The 17,727-nt window shown below is 42.3% G+C and overlaps 1 protein-coding gene across 2 annotated transcripts in view; it reads right to left on the minus strand.

Annotated features, from left to right (window-relative positions):
- Positions 1-15,432, minus strand: part of MBTPS1 (membrane bound transcription factor peptidase, site 1) — a 55,101-nt gene extending 39,669 nt beyond the window's left edge. The window contains exons 1-3 of one of the 2 annotated variants that reach the window (XM_053609601.1): positions 15,276-15,432; positions 2,596-3,079; positions 1,356-1,613 (exon numbers count right to left, since the gene is read on the minus strand). In XM_053609601.1, coding sequence (XP_053465576.1) covers positions 1,356-1,613; positions 2,596-2,758 — 421 coding nt within the window. In that variant the 5' untranslated portion in view covers positions 2,759-3,079; positions 15,276-15,432. The remainder of the gene's footprint in view (positions 1-1,355; positions 1,614-2,595; positions 3,080-15,275) is intronic. The other variant, XM_053609609.1, reaches the window with a different exon arrangement.
- Positions 15,433-17,727: the final 2,295 nt, after the last annotated feature.

Consider the following 17,727-nt stretch of genomic DNA (forward strand, 5'->3'; position numbering starts at 1 on the left):
GTCCCAAATAAAACAAAATCTACCAATAGTTAACATTTTGTTACATCCTGAACACTGCTAAGCTCTCTTCTCATGCATTATTTCATTTTCATGAGAACTGTGAGGTAGGGAACATATCTCCATTTCATGAAGAAGAAAAATTAAAACTTAAAAGATGAAAAGACACTCACTCCTCAAGGTCATAGCTAACTTCAAGAACAGACATGTCGACAGTTAAGCATCTCCTTACGGGGTGACAGGCACAGACCATGGCAAATGCAGGGAGAAGGTGCAGAACGAACACCCACCCCCAACCCCCTGGGAGTCTATGAATCTTTTGCTAAAATTAGGTATCTCCAAAAGCTTTCTAGAGCTCTTCAAAATAAATATTTGGCTAATCATATCAGATTTGATTTGCTTTTATTTCCTGGATCATTTTGAGGTGTTACTGCTTTTCAAGAGGACTAATACAAAATATCTAGACTGGCATAAAATGCTCTTGAAGTCAGACACCTCAAGTCTACAGCTGACTTGAGAACTGGCCTGTTGTACTATGCAAAACAGGTCATTTTTCCTTGGTGTGTTGTTTCTTTCTTCAATGCAGCAAAACCTCAGAGGCTCTCAGGTCTAATATACCATAGACAAAGGAAGAAGAGTAGAATTTTATTTCTTCTTCCTTTCAGTGAAAGAAATGATAGTAAATAACAATAGAACCAGCAATTTATGAAGCTAGTTTATGATAAACAGGAAAAATAATCTTTCCTTTGATAATACATATGCTTTGGAAAACATCACATAATAAATATGCAATTTATTATTATCTTGACAAGCCCAACTATTATGAATAAAGACTAAGCCCTCCAGCTGAAAAGAAAAATCAAATTCTTTCCATCCTCACACCTGCACAGCTGATGACTTAAATTAAATAAACCCAGCTGAGGCATGACTGTTTACAGTCAGGTGGCTATGAAAAAACAAATGAAACCTAAGAAAAAGACGTTTTGCAAGAGTGCCTTAAAAATAAAAACACATACTGAGAAAAGCAAAATGCAAGTAAAGAAGGAAAGATGTGGTCTTTCCTTTTGGCATGTGAAGGAGCTCGTGGCCTCCAAGTCTGAAGGCTCTGAGGTAAATCTAGAAGAAAATCATTCCAACAGAAACAAATCATTACCATACTCTCCTGTAAACACTCTGAGTTTTTTCTACCAGAATAGCAGGAAGTCTCTTTAAAAAATTCCTGCCAGGAAAATGTTCACAACTGATGAACCAGATGCAAGGACACAGGTATGCAGTGCACTATTTTTCAGTTTACTCTGCACTTTGAAATTTTCAAAGTGAAACTAAAGTGATGACAACTCTGAGATCACCGTACTCACAGTCAGTGTACTTGAGGGAACGAAAGACTTTCCGCTGGGGTGTTACGCGTTTGATGTTTGGATGATCTTCAAGTGTCAGCAGCCCCGCTTTCTGTTTTTCTTTCATCTGAATCACCTCAAAATCACTAGGGTAGTCACTGGATGGATTGTTTCGAGGTATAATTTTCCAATTGTCTACTTCACTGCTCTTTAGGGCACTTGAAATAAATGAATTTCTAGCTTTGGCTGTGAAGTATCCATTGAAAGCAACAATGTATTCTGAAATCAATGACCACAGATAAAAACAAGAAATTACACACATATAAAATATACTATATTATAGCTAATGTAAAATATGGTAAAAGAAAAATTATGTATCTTAAAGCCCATAATAAAAAAGAACAAAAAGCAAACAAAGGGTGGCGCCTATGGCTCACGGGGTAGGGCGTCAGCCCCAAATACCAAGGGTAGCGGGTTTGAACCCAGCCCCGGCCAAACTGCAACAAAAAAATAGCTGGGCAGTGTGGCGGGCGCCTGTGGTCCCAGTTACTCAGGAGGCTAGGACGAGAGAATTGCCTAAGCTCAGGAGTTGGAAGTTATTGTGAACTGTGACGTCACTGCACTCCACCGAGGGCAGTAAAAGTGAGACTCTAAAAAAACCAAACAAAAAGAAAACCTGGCTTAAATGCCCCAACAGCTGTTTGCAGAGCTTTGAGTTAAAACCTGTGTGAATCTCTGATCACATAGAACACATCATTCAAAACTGATCACTGGGATATTTTTTAAAAAGAAAATACCTACAGAAGTTTGGATACGTAACAAAGAAATGGATATAATTTTTTTCCGAAAAAAGGAATTCACACAACTGAACATTCAGTTTTACCTTAATGAAAATAGTAACAAAATTCCAGAGTAGAGTATATGAGACTATTTGCTTAGTTACTCTTATCTGCTCGCTTAAATTTTAGAACATAATAAACACTTGGCACCTCTGAACCCCATCCTCACCTTCTACAAAGACATCTCTGCTCCTTGGAGTCCAAGTTGTAGGTAAATAATTAAGAATGTCAATTTCCTTGTTTCAGACAAGCTAACTGTACTATGAAAACAAACTTAAGCACCATTACCATGTACTATACACTCACCCCATTTGAAATTTATTGTAGAAAAAAGAGGTACATTCTTTGACAAAAGCTAGTGTTTATCTTAAGTTTGAAAGAAACAGAATGGAAGGTCCTAACACTTAAAACAATACTATTACCATATTCCACAACTGTTGATGAGAATTCCACCTTCAAAGTCAGGTGGGAACAGCCAGGGCATGGAGCCTTTTCAAAAGATTTCTTTTCCAGTCTATCACCCAGATGTTTCTTCCCACAAAGCAAAACCACTAGCAGAAGCAGCCAGATGTTGACAAGCTTCATGGTCACAAGTGAATAAGGTCATAAAATTGCATAAATTCAAATCGCACTTTTCTTCCTTGATTAAAAGTGAATTTTTGTTTCAGCTAAAAGTTGCAACATTACTGATCAGCCATCTTACAGTCTTGTCCAACGTAAATAGAAGTTAAATCCCATGGCCTTTAGTGTCTTCCCCTGAAAAGAGGCTTTCATTTCTTTCTCCGCTTCTTCTCCATCTTGGACATAAGACTTCTCTCACTCAGGCCGAGATGACTGAGTCCTATACTCCATTTGCACCACAGAACCAAAGTCCCACGGAGCTGATCAATCACTCTGTTAGCCAACCTATGAAACAAAAAACAGCACCCATCGACATCAGTAGTACACTGACATGCCAGGTCAATCTACCTATATTTACAATCAAAATAAAAAGGACAGCCAGGTGCAATGGCACAGGCTTGTAGTCCCAGGTACTCAGGAGACTGGGGCAGAAGGATTGCTTGAGAGCAGAAATTTGAGTCCAGTGTAGAAAACATAGTGACACCCTGTCTTTAAAAAAATAAAACAAAATAGGGTGGCGCCTGTGGCTCAAAGGGATGGGGTGCTGGCCCCATATGGCAGAGGTGGCGGGTTCAAACGCAGCCCCAGCCAGAAACTGCAAAAAATAAATAAATAAACAAACAAACAAAATAAAATGAGGGTAAGAAAGATGGGCCAGTTATAAGACGAATGTGTTAAACAACCATAAAACATCTTATTTCATTTTATTTACCCATTCTTCATTGTTTTTCAGGAAAAAATGAAGTTTTAGGTATCTTTGAAAATAAAGGATTAAAAAAAAAAGAAAGAAAAAAGGATAAAATGAGAAAAGTGGAAAAAAACTAAAGACAACAAAGTAATAACAGGAATATTAAGCACATTGTTCCTGAGCATTCCAATAGCCAAAAAGAAGGAATCACTGGCTGGGCGCAGGGGCTCACACCTATAATCTGAGTACTCTGGGAGGCCAAGGAGGGTGAGTCACCTGCACTCAGGTGTTCAAGACCAGCCTGAGCAAGGGTGAGACCCTGTCTCTACTAAAAACAGAAAAACTAGCTGGGCATTGTGGCGGTTGCCTATAGACCCAGAAACTCAGAAGGCTGAGCCCAAAAGTTTGAGGTTGCTGTGAGCGATGATGGCACAGCACTCTACACCAGGACGACAGAGTGAGACTCTGTCTCAAAAGAAAAAAGGAGTCATGACCTTTGCTGATGATCCTTCATTGCTTCTGTTTCAGTCTGTCTTCCCCCACCACTTGCAGGACTCCTCCCACAGTCGTCAGCATCTCACCTACCACAAATTTCACCAGCTTTTCAGGCAAACTGTTAGTGTACATCCTCACTTTCTAATATAAAATTAATACCTAACAACAAACTAACTTCCATGCAAGTCATATTTAACACCTTTTCTAAGGGATACTGTGCTTTAAAATTATTCAGATTTTAAAATATTTTCTGCCAATTCTATGAAAAGAGCATAGAAAAAAAGAGAAAGAAAAGAGCATAGAAGGTATTTTACTGTCATTAGATATATTTTACCTGAAACCTCAAACTTAAAAAAAATTAGTCTGCTAACTCTGTTATAACACCAGATTACCTCTTTACTGGAAGTCATCTGAGAGGACAGTTCATGGGGGAAGAATTACTGAAGAAAATGCTATCTGAGTATTAAATTACACAAAGGCACAGATTTCTTTCAAAATATCCCAATTGTAAGAAACACTGTCATTCTTCATGATGAAAAACAGAGCAGCAGTAAAAAACAATGCTGGCTACAGCCTGCACAGAAACCTCAGTTGTACAGATCACACCTGAGACGTAAGTAATCCAGCAACAGGGATGGATAAAATAAGCAAGGTAGGCCTTGTACCTCTACTTGTTTTTAGAAAGAAACCCTTCAGAACAAGGAATTAGCCATCTTTCAAGAAAAGTATGTCATGTTGTAAAAATCATTCTTCAGGCAGAAACTGGTACTTTATAGCAAAAAGAGTTTTTGCTTTCCTGAACTATCCACCTATGCTTTCACAGACAGGAAATCACTGATAAGGGTTATAGTATCTAAAGAAGTTGAGATACTAAGGGTTATAGTATCTAAAGAACTTTTTAACACATTTACAAAATGTATTAAACAGGACTTTCACTGCTATATTAACAAATAATCCTAAATAACAAGCCTATCTCTAGAACTGACACTGGAGACTAAGGTTAGAGAAACAGAATTCATTATCGATGAATGAAATGTTTACAACTACAGCTCAGTGGTTAGAGCACCACGCAAAACAAAAACAACAACAAAAAACTACATCCATCTCAACAAGAAAAACAAGCCTAACAACTTGAACAAGAGCAAAGCCATTAAAAACAAAGACCCAAACAGAAAGACCAAAAACAAAGAGCAGAGGGCACTTAACGTTACTCTTAACATATTCTACAGCATCCACTCAGGGGTGAGCCCTGATTTTTTAGTTTATGCTTGATAGTCTCAGCAATGGAATATCACAGAATATAATTACATAAAGCAAATACCTAGCTTAATTAAAGCAAAGAAAATAAAGCCGATGATAAGGGTTCTCATGTTACAGTAAATGAATATATATTTAAAAGAGTTAAGTATGTCCATCAATCAAGACAAGTTTAAAAAAAAAAAGTCTCAGAACTCTTCCTCCTTAGTCTAAAGAAACTGAGAAATATACCGTATAACACAAATACTAGTGAGAAAATCTTAGTCCTAACTGGTTAGAGCAAGTTTAATTAAACCTATTTCAAAATAATCCATTCACAGGGGTGGCGCCTATGGCTCAAAGGAGTAGGGCTCTGGCCCCATATGCCGGAGGTGGTGGGTTCAAACCCAGCCCTGGCCAAAAACTGCAAAAAAAAAAAAAAAATAATAGTAATAATAATAATGATAATAATAATAATAATTCACTCACAGGTAAAGTGAATTTAATATTATAATGTAGCCTAGGCAGAAGAGATGGGTGATATTCTCTTACAACTTCAGCAAGAGGCTGACTTTATAAAAAGAAAAGTAAAGAAAGGGTTAGAGAGTTTTTAATGCAAAAAAACAAAATCCCTAAGGTGATACAGTTCTCCCCCCAAAACAAATTTTAGGTTTATAGAAATGAGGACACTGAAAGGCAGTATGGTAAGACATTTTACTCCACGCATTAAACCACGCAGTCGTACAGGGTGCTCACCAAGACCAGACACTGCCAGGGGCCGCGAAGCATCCCATACTGTTAGGAAGTCAGGGACACAGCCTTGCCTATAATCCAGCAGAGGAAGCCAACCACAAAAACAGCTGAACTAAAGGCAGGAAATGAAAACAGCAAAGGAGAGGCAAATGTAAAGTGCCAGGGAAGCCGAACTGGTACAGGGTGTTCTCTTCTGGGGAGTAAAGAGCTTCTGGTGATTAGGCGGCTTTGCTGGCTCCTGCACAATCTGAGCTGGGTAGGGCTGAAGAATCAACACAGTAGAGCAGAGGGGAGCATCCTGAGCAGACCGACATTAGAGACACGGAAGACACATGGCAACACAGGCTGTGCACCAGCAGTACTTCATCCAGTAGGAGGCGGCGGCCCCCAGATGCCCACCTGGAGGGGCTGAAAGATGATGGGGGATGGGAGGATCTCAAGCGGAACATCCAGTCAACAGCTGGAAGTACAGACCAGCTCCATCTACTACTCCGTCAAGAGTGAAGAGTGCAGAGATAAAGCAGAGCCAGGGAGGAGACTGCTGAGCTCCTCTGTTCTTTCAACTCATTCACTGAGCAACCACCGAGGGCCAGGCACGTTCCAGGCAGTAGGAACAGAGTAATAGCAAAATACAACAGAAATCTCTGACCTGGAGCTTACCTTCCAGTATGGGGAGACGGACGATAAAACAGAGTATTTCACTAGTGATGAATACCACATTTGGAAAAGATAAAAAATATAGGAAATAGGACAAGTCAGGAGAAGACTTGATTTTTTAGCTTGAGTGCTGCAGAAGCCTCTGAGACACGGCAGGACTTATCACCAATGCCTGAAGGAAGCAGGAGGCTGACCAAGCTGCCTGGGGAAGGGGCACTCCAGGCAATAGGAAAAGCAAGTGCAAAGCCCTGGGGCCAGGAACATTCCTGCAAAGAGGCCAACTGGAAGGAGCAACACTAGTGAAAAAAGTGAGGCAGAGATGAGATGAGATGAGGTGTTTAACTGGGAGGCAGCTGAGAGGGGGCCTTGCAAGTCGAGGAAAGAACTTCAGCCTTCAGTTTTGAAGGAGAAGGAAAAGCAGAAGACAGTTCTGAGAGAAGACACAGCTGACACTCACTCCAACTTATCACTGTGGCTGCAGGGTGGGAGGGGGCACAAACTGAATCAGGGACCAACTGGGAAGGCTCCTGCATATATAAATAACCGGGACAGAGAAAATGGTGGCTTGGGCCAGGGGAGGCAGGAGAGGTGATGAGATGTGAAGGTGGAGCTGAGAGAATATGCTGTCAACACAAGAGAGGAGGCAAGGACAACGCCAAGGCCTGCTGCCCAAATGGGCCAGTGGAGACTGCCCGGAAGAAGGTTGTGGGGAAGCTGGTCTGGGGACACTCACAGGAGCTGAGCTCTGAGCATGTTACTGATATATTTCATATGACCATCGGAGTGGGGAGGCCACGAATCAGAGCAGAATCCTGGGCAATCCAGGATGATGAATTTCTCTGGAATGAGAAAATAAACAGAGGGCAGAGGGAGGTCAAAAGAAAAGCGAAATGAGTGGGGAAAATGCCTAAGGAAGGCATGTAGTGTAATTACAAAGCCAGTAAAACAAGTACTTGGTCACTGACCCCTTCCAGCAAAGGGCCACACAAGTGGATGAGTGAGTCTGGTCACCAGAGTGCACTATACCACACCTTCAACTCCAGCCCACCTGCTGTAGTCTCCAAACCCACCAGCAGCTGGAAGGAAAACACCCTCAAGTACAAAAATCATAGGGAGAAACCATAAGGCTGACAATGACAGGGACAATGAAATACCTCCCTGCTCTGTATGGATCTGGTTGACCTGCTTATATTCCTGAAAGGTCAACTAAAATCCAGCTCAAAGACAACACTATTTTGAATGACCTATGGCTCCAAAAATTATGACAACAGATACTGAGTTTTCCAGTTTCCTAGTCGTAAAATAAGGCGGCTTCAAAAGAATTTTGAAGAATTTCCTTTGAATACAACAAAACCACCAGCAGGGGCTGGAAGCCAGGGAATGGTGGCACAGGCCAGGGGATCCACAGGGCCAGCCACTCATTACCAGGCCCTGTGCTCTTAGGCCTATTTTTAAGGACATTCCATCTCCCATGGTCTCCTCTAAAGGGGCTTCACAAGCACCTTGCACTTTCTGGTGTCTCATGCATCTATTTATCAGTGTCACCCACTGGTCCTTCCTGGTTCTCACTGCATAAGGTTAGCCTCACCACCCAGGAGAAGCAGGTTAGCAGCAGCAGCAGGAAGATAAGCACACAGAAGAGGTGTACACTGACACACAACAGACACACACACAAAGAAAAACACTTTTATTTATTTTTTTTAGAGATGGTGTCTCGCTCTAGCTCAGACTAATCTCAAACTCGTGAGCTCAGGCGATCCGTCCACTCGGCTCCCAAAGTGCTGGGATTACAGGCGTGAGCCACCATGCCCACCAGAAAAACAACTTTTAGAAAGAGTTCTAACTTTTCCTTTCCTTCCTCCTTTTCTGAGTAATTCTGTTGAAGGCAAGAACACAGACATCCATGGAAGAGCAGCAGTGGCCCACTGTGCAGTGTTGGAGTCTGGGCAGGGTGAGAAGGGGTGAGAGGGGAGAGGTACCTGGTGAGGGGGTCAGACCTCTAGTGGGTGAAGGTGGCAACAAGGTGATGGTAGTGAACCAACCAACAATTTAAAGATAATGGGCCAGGTGTCATGGCTCACGCCTATAATCCCAGCACTATGGAAGGCCAAGGAAGAAGGATCCCTTGAGCTCAGGAGCAAGAAACCAGCCTGAGCAAGAGCAAGACCCATCCCTACTAAAAAAACAGAAAAATCAGCCAGGTGTGGTGGCATGTAGTCCCAGCTACTGGGGAGGCTGAGGCAAGAGGATGGCTTGAACCCAAAAGTTTGAGGTTGCTGTGAGCTTAGGCTGAGGCCATGGCACCCCAGCCCAGGTGACAGAGTGAGACTGTCTCAACACATACATACATATATACTTATATATGTATATGTATACACACACACATATAAGATAACACAAAGCAGCTTTCTTACTGTCAGAGAAGGAAGTTACCAATATTGAAAGGAAAAAAATGAATGAACCATTTGGTATCAGACTGTAATTGTAAGTGCTGGTATAAACTTAAGATTCCCAATATACAAGTACATACAGACAGATGCAGAAATAAGTGTGTATCTATGACGTATGCATACACACATTTTCTAGTTCTGTAAATGGAAAGGACTCGGTAACAGTGACACCCCAATAGCAGGGAGCCCACCTAGTGTACACAATTGGTTTTCTAAATATCAATCTCAAATAAAAGAAACTAGGCTCCTTGGTTCCAGGCTGCCAAGATGCATCTGGAACACATTGTTATACCAGGGAGGAAGCACTCAAAGAATGATGAGAAAGTGTCCAAGGAACACAAAAGTCAGTTTGGAAGAGCCCCTACTAGCCAAATCTGGGATAATCTGAATATCAAAATAATAAAACTAACAGATCCTAACCCACCAAATAAAGCCGGAAAACAGAAGTCCACAATGACACAGAAGAAGAAGGAGACATGTATGTAGGTGCAAAACGCTCCCCAGTGGAGAAAGAAACTTACTTAAAAGGGGGAATAAAGTAACTTCACAGCAGAGAAGCTTCACTGTCATCCAAGGTGACCAGCACTGGGACAAAAGGGTGCAGGTCTATCCGAGCAACTGCACTAAAAAGAGCCCAGCACCATTGCTGGGAGGTACCTGCCAAAGACACACAACTGGAGTCAAATCACAAGGCAACAGCGGACCAACCCAAATCAGAGACAGTCTATGAAATAACTGGCTAAAATTGTCCTAAGTACCAAGATAATGAAAGCCAAGGATTGACTGAGATACTGTTCCAGACTGCAGGAGACTCAAGAGACCATGCAACTCATGATTCTGAACTGATCCATGTGCTGTAATGGACATTCTGGAACAACTGGCAAAACCTGAATGGGCCTGCCTGTGGATTAGACAGTGGTGATGTATCCATTACAGGCTAATTTTCCAATTTTGACAGCTACGCTGTGATTACATAAGAAAGCCACTGCTTTAAGGAAATGCCCACTATAGCAGCAGGTCTGCAATTTATTCTCAAATGGTTCAGAGAAAAAAAAAGCTTTCATACTATACTAACCCATCTTTCTGTTAGATTCAGACTGTTTCTAAACTATGCAGAAAAAATGAGTTAATCTTTATTTAGCCTCAGTTGCCAGACATGCACTAGGCTGAGGGGTATTCAAATTTTAGAAGTGGCAATGGGGGCAACTGTAAGCCTCCTGTCCTAGCCTTTGTCAGTCCTGAACACTGTGTGCATAACCAGACTACAAATCCCATCAGGCAGACTTACACCATAACCTGTTATATACAATGACTTCCAAACAGCCCAGCAGATGGGACTGACCTAGCTAAAGGGAAATTAAAAATATCTCTTTCTAGGGAATTGACAAAATTCCTAAAAAGATTTATGGTAGGGTGGCACCTGTGGCTCAAGGGTGCCAGCCCCATATACCCAGGGTGGCCGGTTCGAACCTGGCCCTGGCCAAACTGCAACAACAATAAAAAAAAAGATTTATGGTAAAGTAAATTTCTATTAAAATTAACCTCACTTTTCTATGATTTCCATTTATACAAATCAAGTAACATTTTGACCCCCAAAATATTGAGGCACCCAGTATATAATACAAATCATGTTTAAGAAGTCAACAAACCCAATGTAGTAAGTACTTTCCATATGTTTCTAGCGAATATAAAAAACTTACACTCTTTTAGAATGACAACTTGCTAATATATATTAAAACCCTTAGAAAGGGACAGAAAACACTTTTGGTCTAATCCAGTAATAACAAAAACACTAAGTGTTTCTGACAAGTGCTAGTCTAAATAAGTTGCATGTATTAACTCATTTAAATCCTCACAACAACCTGTTATCACCCCCATTTTCAGACGAGAAAACTGAGGACCAAAATAGCTAAGCAATTTGCCTGAGGCCACACAGCCAGTGAGAGGGAAAGTCCCCACACACTCAGGTGTTCTAGCTATGCTCTTTAGCAACAGGTGACCTGCTTTTCTAAAATCTCTCCTAGGAATTCAATCCAAAATCTGAAAGCACACAATGATTTACATCCAAGGATACACACTGCAAAACTATAACTGGGAAAATCAAAGACCATCTAAATGTGCGATCACAGGAGGCTAGCTAAATAATTACAGGTCATCCATACCATAGAATGCTATGCAGCAATTTTAAAACTATGTTCCTGTGGTACTGATGAATAATGGTCCTCCCAAAGATGTCCACAACCTAAGCCCTAGAAACTGTGAATGTTAGTTTAAGCACCACAGTGTGTAGTGTAATTACAAGGCTCTTTCTAAGAGGGAGGCAGGAGATCCAGAGTGGGTAAGAGGCGTGGAGATGGAAGAAAGAAGCTGAAGTAATTCAAGGATGAAGTCACAAGCCAAAAAATCCAGGTGGCTTCTAGAAACTGAAAAAGAGAAGGAAATAGATTCTCTGAGAGCCTCCAAAAGGAACCAGACCTGCTACCACCTTGACATTAGCCCAGGGGACTGATTTTGGATTTCTGACCTTCAGAACCGTAAGATAGTAAATTTGTTTTGTTTTAAGCCACTGTTTGTGGTAATTTGTTACAGCAGCAATAGGAATATGGTAAAATGCTAATAAAATACTAAGTAGTTCATATACTATTATGATCCACATTTTTACTTTTCAAAATGTGTCTATGTGGATAGGAAAAAAGTAACATGTAAAGGTACATACCAAAATGGTAACAGTAGTTCTGCCTTTCAGTAGTATAATTATAGAAAGCTATTTTCTGCTGTGTTCTATTTTATTTATCTTTTTATATGGAGCACATGGTATTTTTACAATTAGATAAAACATTAAATACTTTAATATTAACTTTTTTTTTTTTTTTGTAGAGACAGAATCTCACTGTACCGCCCTCGGGTAGAGTGCCGTGGCGTCACACTGCTCACAGCAACCTTTAACTCTTGGGTTTACGCGATTCTCTTGTCTCAGCCTCCCGAGCAGCAGGGACTACAGGCGCCCGCCACAACGCCCGGCTATTTTTCTGTTGCAGTTTGGCCGGGGCTGGGTCTGAACCCGCCACCCTCGGCATACGGGCCAGCACCCTACTCACTGAGCCACAGGCGCCGCCCACTTTAATATTAACTTTTAAAAATAAAATTTAAAGAAAAAATCACATTTACTGGTAACAGTGACACAAACATTCAAACATGTTAGGTTTAGTTTTATCTGTAAATATGGTAGAGCTTAAAAGAGATCCATCTCCTAGAAATCACTCTCATAAATCTGTCTACAGCTACCTTCCAGCCTGAGGAAAAGATACCCTTTGAAAATATTAAGCTTTTAGACAGTTCATTCTGAACATGCTTATTACCATTTGTAGTATCACGTAACTCATGGAGCCTACTTGGGACTGTGACTGGATCCACAAAATGCTGACTGGATTGAATTTCTATAAATTCTTTATACAGAAGACTTAGTTATCTTTCCATACAAAGGACAGCCTTAAAAGATGGTATTTTCCAGATCTATGGATTTTCCACGAGTATGATTACACCTCTAATCCAGGTGTAATGAAAAGATATTTGACATCAAATACTAAATGGAAAAGACAGTTCAAATCGTAAATACTGGGAACAAGATTCAATGAGATATACAGTGTAAAAGGAAGACAAAGTAGAGGAAATGTATCAAGTGGACAAGCAACTGGTCTAGCTAGCAATGACCATTCCTTGCATCTCTGAGAGTCCCCTACTTATAATTTGCATAATAAAAGAAATAACAAAGATTATATTTCTGAGTATAACGAAAATACACTGGAAATTATTTCTGTGAAAATAATTAAAGAATATAATTAAGGTGAGAGGAAATAACTTGTATCACCCAATAATCATCTAATTGTGCACCTATGCTTTGCTTTTTAATAAACTAGTTTACTAGAATAGCTCCAGAGAAGACTGAGTTGTGCTTAGACTATGAAGGGTATTATCTAGTTCCATTAAAAGTTGGCTGAAAACTACCACTTTCACAGCTAATTGCATATTTGGCTGTATTGCCAGTGTTTAACAGGCTAACAATTAAGCAATGCCCAACCGCACTATCTTAAAAATAAAGGTGTACTCTTATGCCTGACTATTTCTTCTATCAGTTTGTCTTGTAGTAAAAAAAAAATTGCATTTTCATTCAGACCTACGTGTCAATACAGCCAAGAGTAAGAAACCTTGGTCTGCAATGGTGTTTTGGAGGGTTGTTTTATTTTTTCACCAGACTAGATCACACCTTTACTCAAAATGTAACAAACAGGGAAGAAATACACACACACCCAAAATCTGTGGTGTCTTTCTTGCCTGCTATTTCGCACATGTCACTACTGTCCCCTTTTCCACTTCCCTTATTCTTTACTCATCTAGTATTAGCTGGCCACACAAGGCACCTCCAAACTTCATACCTTTCTCACTTTACTTTAAATCATTTCTTCAAACAGATTTCTGCTGCACTAATGAGAACAATGTACAGTTTACTTTAGCCTTCAGGTTTCCTGAGTTTTCTTATTCTAATTATTAGTGGTACTTATTGTGGCTGCCACATAAATAAGGCAGCAGCGGGCAAGAACTATCTACCATTAGACCAGTAGAAAAAAGAATCAAAGAACATATTTGAGAGACCGAATTTGAAGGGAAATGTTAAAAACCTCTTGACCAGAAGAGAACCTGCTTCATCTCTAGGTGGTCCAAGTTTCCACAAGCAATGCATAAAAAAAGCCCTTTTTACACGGAATTGGCCAACTCTTGACTACATGAGATGCTTGAGGAGTGTAGTAGAGACCTAACGGAAAGAGTCTGGCTGAGGCCGCAGGGCCTGCCCCCAATAAACAGCTCTTCTGTCACCTGCATTATACGCTGGAACCTAGAATAAAATTTTACTTGCAAAAGGTGTTCTACATGAATGGTTATACAAAATGTCATACATCCATACAATATTCAGCCACAAAAAGGAAAGAAATACTAATTGATTCGTGATACAATGTGGATAAAACGCTGTAAACATGGTAGTGAAAGAAGCCAGACATAACAGGCCGCATATGATTCCATCTGAATATATGAAATACTTAGGAAAAACAAATGTAAAAGAGGCAAAGTAGATTAGTGGTTACCGGGGCTGGGGTTGGAAATGGGTATTGACTGTAAATAGGCACCAGGAGTCTTCTTGGGGTGATGGAAACATTCCAGAAGTGACTGTGGTAACGAATGCATAACTCTGTACACTTACCAAAAAAACCTGCATAGTACTCTTAAAGCAAATGAATTTTATAGTACAAAAATTCTATCTCAAAGCTCTCGCATCAAAAAATAATAAAAAGGGTTCTGAAGATTTAAAAGTTCGGAAGAATTACTGCTTTTCTCCAAGCCCTTTTTATGTACATGCTAACTGAGACCCGCAAGTTATGAGAAGCTTACTAGCACAGTGAAGACTACAGGGTTAGTCTCCAGAACTGAACTCTGAGGTCTCGCTGGAAGTATCATTTAGAATCTAAAGAAAATGTAAATATTTAACTTAAAGCATGTAGATAAACAGGTCAAGACTGCCATGGGTTCTACTCAAAACAAGGGGTTGAACGTCTGTATAGAAATGCTGACGATCTACAGCAGTCTTAGGTAGCACAACCATGCCAAGATTTTAAGATCCCATATAGTTTTAAACGGCGTTCTGGCTCTCAGAGTTCGCCGAACATTGTCTCGTGCCCAACTTGTCCACAGGTTTCTTAAACTGCATTTAAAAAAAAAATCAGTAGCGCAGTTTGCACAGGCTGAGATATGGCAAAGAACTGAGGCCACTCAAAATCTGATACCTGGACCTCCCTGCAAGCACACCTAGAATTACATGTCTGCCTAGGCTCAAAGCCAGACTCGGGCATATTACTTCTCTCCCTTAGCCTTTATTTCATGTAAAGAAAATAATGAAACCGAGTAAGCTACCAAACCGTGCCAACCTACAGAGCGGGCCGGCAGGACCGGCATCCCGTGAGCCGCGGCCGAGGCTGTCGCGCGAGGTCCCAGGACGCACTGCCGCGGACCCCGGCGCGCTGACGCCTACCTGCCCCGCGCGGCCCAGGCACCGCGACGCCGGCCGAGCAGCGCGGGGACAGACCCGGCCCGGCCGGCGCGGCCTCGGGGCCTCGAGCACCGACACCCTGGAGCGCGCGGGCGGCTGACGTACCTGGACCGCCTCAAGCTCGGGTTCGGCGGCCTCGGGATAACGGCGCCTCCGCAGCAAACACGCCGAGATTCTCCATTCGGGGCTGTTTACTCCCAACTCTCGCGACACCGCGAGACACGGGGAGAGAGGCCCGCAGCTGGGAGCGCCGGCCTCCCTGTGCGTGCCTTGCGTGCTCCACGCCTGCGTGCGCGCTCTGGGCGCACCCGGGCTTGGGTGGGTGGGGGGGAATAAAGAAAGAAGAAAGGTCTCGCGACATTTAGGGCCCTAGGCCGAGGATAGGGGCGGGAGAGGAGGGGCGTGGCCAAGTCGCTCTGCGGCGGTGGTTGGCCCAGGGGAACCGACGGTCTTAACCTGCGAGTTTGTGACCCGCAGCGCTTTGAGGCCGGAAGTTCGGAGGCTGGGAACAGGCCTGAAAAAGGCTGAGCTGAGCCAGGGCGACCCTGGCGAAAAGCTCCGCTGTAGGTGAGCATTTTGCCCTAAACGTGTTGAAAGCTTGTTTCTCCAGCGCTGGCCGTTCCCGCAGGTGTCCGTGTGCACGTCAAGCTCATGGTTCTTCCAGCCAGGGCAGCTCGGACTCCACACGCCTCGCCTAATGGTATCCCCACCACCACCCGGCACCTACTCCAGACATCGCTATTTACCGTGTGGCAGCTAAGGTGCCGGGGAGGGCTGGAATCCTGAACAGTCTGACTCCGGCCTGACCAACCCCCAAATCCCTTCTACACGATTTTCCAAACCCTCACGGGCTCGGCCTATTGAGAGGGCCCCCTAATGGCCCAGTGCACACCTGCTGCTGGGGTACCTGCGCTTTGAAAAACGGGGGATTTTTCTAATGCTAAATCCTTACCTTTCTGAACAAACAAGGACCAACATGTCCCCTCAAATATCTGGGTGACCCAGATAGTAGAATGACGGGTTGTTTTCAGTCTACATGCTGAACTGGCCCCCACTTGATACTGGCAAAACGGAAAACACTTTCAAGTAATGCTGGTGGGCAGCGTTGCGCTACAGTCAGATAAAACTGATTTATATCTTTTCTGAACTTTCCACCGCACTGTGGTGATGCTGAATGGCACCAATGACAAAAAAAAAAAATCAAAACTCACTGCACTGCATCTCCTCAACATGATTCTACACAATTGCTTTAACGAAATGGATACAGAATTACAATTACCATATCCTACTATCGACATCTATTTTGTATTAGAATGTTGAGCAAGTTGTTTAATCAGCTTCCTCAATGAGGGTTAAATGAAACACACATTATGTGCTTGGCTCACACTATTCAATGAAATGGTGGTGGGTTCTTAAATCCTTTCCCGACTCAGATCTCATGTGATTTTACTAACTTCCAGAGAATTCTTGACTTTTTGCCATTTGCAAATTTTAAAAGATAAGCACTTTCTTCTGCCACTACGTAATACATATGATCTTAAACTTGACTGCCATTTTGTTCCTTGGGTAAATTAATCTTGTTCAGGGTCCTTTTTAACAGTTAGTCACTATCCCACTGAATACACAGCCCTGCTATTAGGAACTGGGGTAGACTAGTGAATTGCAAGCACCCTTTGTCATGTGACAGTGAAGCCCCAAAGCAGGGAAGAGGATAATACTGCCAGTTCCTGAGAATGCCTATAAAATGAAGGGAGCTGGGCATGGGAGAGAGAAGTCACTGGGAGATCTACTAAGAAAGACTGAGCTACAAGATCCTGGTCAACCACCCGTGGTTTTTCTACCACTGTGATCTCTAAAATAACTTACTAAATTTGTGTACATGTATAGAACTAAGCACCTACAATTCCATAAGTAAGTAAATTTTTTTTCAAATGAACTTATTTTAAAAAATCATACCCTGGGCAGCACCTGTGGCTTAGTGGGTAAGGCTCCGGCCCCATATACCACGGGTGGCAGGTTCAAACCCAGCCCCGGCCAAACTGCAACAACAAAAAATAAATAGAAATAAAAACTAATAGCCAATGGTACAGGCATCAACTGACCTGGGGAAAGCCTCTCTGGAGTTGTGGCTCCTGGGGTCAGGGCAACTGATCTACCGGTGAAAGAGATCCCAGAGGCCTAGTTGACCTGTGCAGCAAGCCATGCTATGTGCAGGCAGCTTTTATTGGGCAAAGACAGCTTTACAAAAACTTCGAAATCTTGGAGGCAAACACCAAGCAGGGCAAGATCATGTCTCTGCTGCTCAACCCACACGAGGAGAAGACATCCATGGAGATACCCACTCACCTCCAGCGTCACCCACCAGCATGTCTTAGGTTACCACTTTTCTGAGGACAAGAACTTCGTGCTTCTGGAGCTCTGCCACTTGAGGTCTCTCCTGGAGCGGCACAAGAGGAAAATACTGACCATGTCCGAGGGCACTACTACCCGAAACAGACTGTCCTTGGCTACCAGTCACACTGAAGCCAGGCTATTCACCAGGACCTCAAGCTAGACA

The sequence above is a fragment of the Nycticebus coucang genome, chromosome 2 (genome assembly GCF_027406575.1).
Source record: "Nycticebus coucang isolate mNycCou1 chromosome 2, mNycCou1.pri, whole genome shotgun sequence".
Taxonomy (NCBI): domain Eukaryota; kingdom Metazoa; phylum Chordata; class Mammalia; order Primates; family Lorisidae; genus Nycticebus; species Nycticebus coucang.